At 49.0% G+C, this 6,182-nt stretch overlaps 1 protein-coding gene across 1 annotated transcript in view; it reads right to left on the bottom strand.

Moving 5' to 3' along the window:
- LOC104395991 (keratin, type II cytoskeletal 5-like) overlaps positions 1-6,182 on the bottom strand; it is a 16,276-nt gene that overhangs the window by 175 nt on the left and 9,919 nt on the right. Inside the window, exons 10-18 of the mRNA XM_010005770.1 lie at positions 5,548-5,876; positions 4,738-4,952; positions 2,946-3,006; positions 2,358-2,453; positions 1,920-2,084; positions 1,187-1,312; positions 525-745; positions 129-163; positions 11-33 (exon numbers count right to left, since the gene is read on the bottom strand). Coding sequence (XP_010004072.1) covers positions 11-33; positions 129-163; positions 525-745; positions 1,187-1,312; positions 1,920-2,084; positions 2,358-2,453; positions 2,946-3,006; positions 4,738-4,952; positions 5,548-5,876 — 1,271 coding nt within the window. The remainder of the gene's footprint in view (positions 1-10; positions 34-128; positions 164-524; positions 746-1,186; positions 1,313-1,919; positions 2,085-2,357; positions 2,454-2,945; positions 3,007-4,737; positions 4,953-5,547; positions 5,877-6,182) is intronic.

The following is a 6,182-nucleotide window of genomic DNA, read 5'->3' as shown; positions in this document are numbered from 1 at the left end:
CGTAGCCCACCCCGCTGGAGCTGCTGACCACGGCTGCAGGACACGGCACACACACCTCAGGGTCCCGCCGGGGGCAGGGGCACCTGCCCCACCGGAGCACGCAGGGGTGGGAAGGGGGGGATACTTACAGACGCTCACGGCTCCGACTCCCTCTCCGGCAAGCCTGTTGGGAACGGGGGGTAAAGTAAGCAGTTATCCCAAGGCACAGGCAGGAGATAGTATTAGCCACTGGGATAATCTAATTAGGCTACTGTGGCCTTCATAGGGACTATTGTCGGGTGGGGTATGTCTGCATAGCAGGTGAAAAGTGGTGTTGTTCATTTTTCTCACTGCCATCAGGTTCCAAGAGCTGGAAAGATCAAGGTTTAAATATCCCGCTCTCTGCCCTTGATTTATTTTTTGATGCTCCTTTATGCTTTCACCAGCTCGGTGCCCCAGCCCCTCGGGGTGAGCTGTCTCTTAAGCCCACTGAGCTGAGCCCTGCTCTGAAGAGCAGCACAACAGGTCCCTGTGCTTGTCCCCACCTGCTCTCCTCGCCCTCCAGCAGCTTCCTGTAGGTCGCGATCTCGATGTCCAGGGCCAGCTTGACGTTCATCAGCTCCTGGTACTCACGGAGCTGCCGGGCCAGGTCAGCCTTGGCTTTCTGCAGAGCATCCTCCAGCTCAGACAGTTTGGCCTTGGCATCCTTGAGGGCCAGCTCCCCGCGCTCCTCCGCCTCGGCGATGGCTGCTTGGAGGTTGGCACACTAAAAGCAAGGGAAACAGATAGTTTTTTAAACTTGGGCTACCTCAAACTGCTTTCCTGTGGTGTTGTAGACACTGATGCCCAACATGGCACTGAGAGCTCCCAACGGGCCATTGGGAAGGTGCCATGGTGTGGGTGACTGGGGACCTGCAGCCATAATCCTGTGTCCAAAGCAAAGAATTGACATCTACATCTCTGCTTTGCTACACACCTGGGGTGTAGCTCAGTATCTCACAACTTGCTTCCCCATCAAGATAGTGGCTATCACAGCACATCTTGGCATGGAGATCACTTCTCTGGTGAGCAGACAGACATGGCCATGCCTTCTTCAATGCAGGGTAGGAAGCCTGGCCTGACAGCCCTGCTCTGATGCCAGGAGCTCTTTCCACTGTGCCTGCCCTCCACCATGCAGCAGCTGCTCTGCAGGAGCATCCGTTCCTACCTGTTTCTTCACACTCTCGATCTCGTTCCGCAGCCTCTGGACAATCCTGTTGATCTCTGAAATTTCCATCTTGGTGTTGCGCAGGTCGTCGCCGTGCCGCCCGGCCGAGACCTGCAGCTCCTCGTACTGGTGTGTAGAGAGGAGATGAGAACTGGTTAGGCACCACAGGGCTCACGAAAGGGGTGAGGGGGCTTTAGGGAGCAAAGTGCAGGTCTGGGTGCAAGGTAAGGTGAACAACATTCCTTTGAGCAACCTGCCTGTGAAATAACAGCATTTGCCCTTGGTTATCAATATATCCTGAATATATCCTGATCCCTCAGGTCCCTTCCAACCTGGCATTCTATGGTTGTATGATTCTATGATATATGCTAAGGCAGCACCTACTGTATTGTGTAGAGCACCTGTGGGTTGTCACCTGCTATTAAGAACCTGGAAGGAAAAGAGGAGTGCTCTGGGTCCAAGGCCAGATCTACCAGTGACTCCTTGTGAGCCCAGGGTCAAGGCATTTAAATATCTTGTCCTTTGGTTTCACCACAAGGAATATAAAGCTGCTCAGGAGCTGTGGTCTCCAAGTGGACACCGGGGATCTGCACATAAAAGCCTATGGCAGCATGTGTAGAAAATAAATTAACTCTTGTGACACTGCGACCCTTCTTCCGTTAGCCCCGCCTCCCTTCCACCAGTGAGCTGCCACAGCAACCACCAAAATCCATCTGTCCATCTGGTCACCCACCTTGTTCTGGTACCAAGCCTCAGCCTCCGCCCGGCTCCGGTTGGCGATGTCCTCGTACTGCGCCTTCACCTCCGCGATGATGCTGTTGAGGTCCAAGTTACGGTTGTTGTCCATGGACAGGACCACGGAGGTGTCTGATACTTGCTGCTGCATCTGGGATAATTCCTGCAGAAGATGCAAAAAATTAAGTTAATGTTCTGGTGTCAGGTGGAACCCCTGCAGACAAGGGGTGTTTGGGAGCCCTTTCCACCAAGCCGTTTTCTTGCATTCCCCCTGCCCTGTCTCTAACAATTTTCCCTTTTCTGTCTTCTACCTGCATTATAATTTCCAAAAGGCACTGACCACCTTCTCTTTTACAGCACTGAGCGTGGTGGCTGGAGCTCCGGGACATGGCCGGGAGCTGTGGAGGATGTTGCTGTGGGGAGAGCTGATGCTTACCGCTTCGTAGAGAGCTCGCAGGAAGTTAATCTCATCTGCCAGACCATCTGCTTTGGCCTGCAGCTCCACCTTGTTCATGTAAGCACCATCCACATCCTAAAGAAAAGAAAATCAAATATGTCTGAGGAAACCACAAGCCAAAGGGGCTTCAGGACACCAGTATGACCATCACTCTGCTCCCAGGTCTGGTATGCTTTAAGCTTATTTTTATATTGCTGTGATCAAGGTTGGTTTGAGTTCTTTTTAATGTCATATTGGACATTCACTGTGAGCCAGAACCAGGTTCTTAGGAAGAAGGCAAACTCTGACTCTTGGGGACACAACCCAAGACAGAGTTGAACTGAGCTACAAGAGACCAGATGGTTTGCAACTACAACCAGAGGAGCTATCTTGAGAAAACCGGGCAGCTCCATCAGCATGGAGAAGGTTGTGGCCATTTGTCACCTTAGGAGGACCCATACTTATTCCTGGACGTGCCAACATCATGATCTGACCCAGCCATGAGGCTGGAGATCCCCAGCTCTCATGCTCTTTGCTTAAAGTCTGAGTTAATTTCATTGTTTGCCCCATAACTCCCAGTTCACTCACCTTCTTCAGGACCACAAACTCATTCTCTGCACCAGTGCGCCGGTTGATCTCATCTTCGTATCTGTTAGGATAAAAGAGTGAGAAAGTTTTAGTGGAAAAGCCCAAAGCCAGCATGGGAAGCAGAGATGGGACCACTCTAGTCCCAAGTCATTAGTTGTGGCTCATAGATATTCCTCACTCCCACCTGTTTACAGTCCAGAGCAAGTTATTGTTGACCGAGCCTGCAAGACCCCACGGTGTGAGAAGTCTCAACTAAAATTAATAGATTTTAATCACTGCCCTCAAAGTCAAGCTCAGACATAAAAATGTGCAGGATAAGAGCCCATTTCGGGAGGAAGCAGGAGCAGGTATTCTTGGTGACCTTTGCCCAAATCAAAATTATGCAAAAGGCTTCCAAAGAAGCTGCATTGCAATGCCTACAAATATATAATAATGTAACAGTTTGATATTTGATATTATAATAATGCTAATGGCTCTGAATAACCCACTGCAGCATTTAATTAAAAATAAAAATAAAATAAAATAAAAAAAAGTTTGGTGATTCTTTAGCCGTGGTTGTGCGAGAGCAGATCATTATGTCTCCAACTGTTTCTGTGGAACTTTTCATGGCTCTGAGCAACATCCTTTTATCAGATAATCAGGGCAGGGCTTAGCTAGAAAGTAGACAAAACACGTAGGCTGTTGAGGCAAAGACCTGGATTTTAAAGGCAGGTTCATGCCAGTCCTCCAGCTAATATTGGCAGAGACATCCGCACAGATGGATCACTTAGCTGACATGGGAAGAAGTGGAAATTAGCCAGTGGAATGGGAACCAACTCTATACGTGAAATAAAATATCTTCTCTTTCCCAGGCAGTAGCTCCAAAATCCAGATGATATAATTTGTCATTTTTGGCCTGATTAGTATTTCTAAAAGCCTATAGTACAGATCGAGACCTGAACTGCACCCAAGTACAACATAGCAGAAGCTGTGTCAGTCCATCCTCTAAGCCCTAAGTGCCATCTCCCCATCCCATCCCCCAAAAAATCTCACTCTTCACATGCTCATCTATCTAATATAAATGTATTTCAGGCCTCATGGTGTTTTTCTCAAATTTGCACTTGGCCAGAACTGGTTAAATAGGGAGAGATTGTACTTGCTGAACTGCAGCTGACTGAAAATGAACCTCACCTGAAAAAAGCACCTAAATGTCCCTTATAGTCAGCAGACGCCGACTGGTGTCTCCTTAAAATTATTCATCCCACCTCTGCTGGACACCTTATCTCAGGATGGCATTAATTGCCTCCCCAGGGAAATAATTTTCTTTGACAAGGGCCAGAGAAAAGAGCTGAGTATCTTCCATGTGACTGGTGCTGAACGAGGCCAAGTGCGTGCAGGTGGCCTGGGGCCCTCTGGGAAGGCTGAGATTTCCTTTGCAAAAAGAGAAATGGGGGGGATCTTGGAGCTGGCAGTTAATGGTTATGTTTCATTCCCTTTTTGCATGCCCATTATGCCCATGAGTTCTGCCTTTTTCCTTCTCCAGGTGTATTATCTTGGGAGACTCAGGGATCAGATCATGTCCCCTGCTAGACGGGAGCAACTTCCCACGGGTACATGGATTCTGTGCCAAAGGCACATCCTGCACTTAACAAATCTGACATAACTAGAGGTAGTTCTGAGATCAAGTTTTGCTTTTATGTGTTCATTTTGCAAAGTGGAAAGGGAACACAAAGGTGTGCACCAGCAAGTGTGAACTGCCTGCCCTGATTTTCCTGTCTGCTAATCATCTATGCTACACAGCATGATTTCTTACTTGTTCTTAAAGTCTTCCACCATGTCCTGCATGTTCCTCAGTTCAGTGTCCAATCTTCCCCTCTCTCCCAAAAGACTGTCTAGCTGCCGTCTGAGGTTGTTGATGTAGGATTCAAAAAGGGGCTCAAGGGACTTCCTGGTGACTGTGTGACCCTGCTCTTGGAGGAGGCTCCACTTGGTCTCCAGCACTTTGTTTTGCTGCTCCAAAAAGCGCACCTGGGAAGAAACAAAACCAGGCACATGTTGAAGCTCATGTGAACAATGCACAAAAACACCCTGGAAATAAAGGGATCATTCAACACAGAAAGAAAAGGTCAAGAGATGCTGTGACAGTTGGGAGAAAATTACTAGGTGTTGCTAATTCAAGGCACTGGTTTCTAAAAAAGTATGAAAAGCAGCTAAGATTTTCAGTGAGATTCTCCCAGAGCTATTAATCAGGCCAAACACATGTATTTGCAACTGTTGATGTTTTCCCCCCCACACTCAGCCCACCTTCCTGGTTTAAGTTGGAGTTATCCCACTGAGCTGTGTAGAGTTTTGTCATTTTAAAACCAGTAGATCCCTCGGGCCCCCACAATGTTTTTTACTGGAAGGAGGAGGATTTAATTTTTCAATAAAGTAAGGCACTGAAAAACTCATCCTTACAAAGAGGAAGCACAAGACAGGTCTTAGTTTTCAGCCAAGCCCACGCGGTTCGTCGGCTGGGATTAGTTCAGGCAAGCCCCGAAATCCAAGGGAAGTTTGTTCCTGTTGTTCTTTCCCAAGGCAACTGCTAATATGCATGTCTTGATGTTTAAGACCAAACTCTCACCTTGTCGATGAAAGAGGCAAATTTGTTGTTGAGGGTCTTGATCTGCTCCCGCTCCTGTGTTCGCACCTTCTGGATTTCCGGGTCGATGTCCAGCTTGAGCGGTGCCAGGAGGCTCTGGTTGACTGTCACTTCTTGGATGCCACCAGGTGGGCAAACAGGGAACCCAGGGCCACCTCGACCACCAAATCCAGGTCCTCCCAGCCCAAATCCACTGCCCAGCCCATAGCCACCACCACCACCAGCTCCTCCTAAGCCAAAGCCAGCGCCTGCTCCACCACCATAGCCAAGACCAAAGCCAGCTCCTCCACCAAAGCCGTATCCACCACCAGCTCCACTCCGTAGACCTCCACCGACTGAGCTGTAGGAAATTCTTTTGCTTCCACCTAGGTTATAGAGACTTCTGCTGCCGAAGCCACCACCAGCTCCAAAGCCTCCTCCACCTCCGGCTCTTCCTCCTCCAACTCTGGAGACAGAGACAGAGCTAAAACTGCTTCTGGCACCACTGCCACCTCCTACGATAGCAGAGCCTGAGCTAAAGCCCCTCATTCCCCCTCCAGTAGATGATCTGAAAGAGATGCGACTCATGGTGGCTTGTTCAATGGGAAATGCAAAGAGCAGAAGAGGGAAAAAGAGGC

This window comes from Chaetura pelagica, unplaced genomic scaffold (genome assembly GCF_000747805.2).
Source record: "Chaetura pelagica isolate M959 unplaced genomic scaffold, ChaPel_1.0 scaffold861, whole genome shotgun sequence".
Lineage (NCBI taxonomy): Eukaryota > Metazoa > Chordata > Aves > Apodiformes > Apodidae > Chaetura > Chaetura pelagica.
The sequence above is the reverse complement of the archived record's forward strand: the minus strand, read 5'-3'. Positions and strand labels throughout refer to the sequence as shown.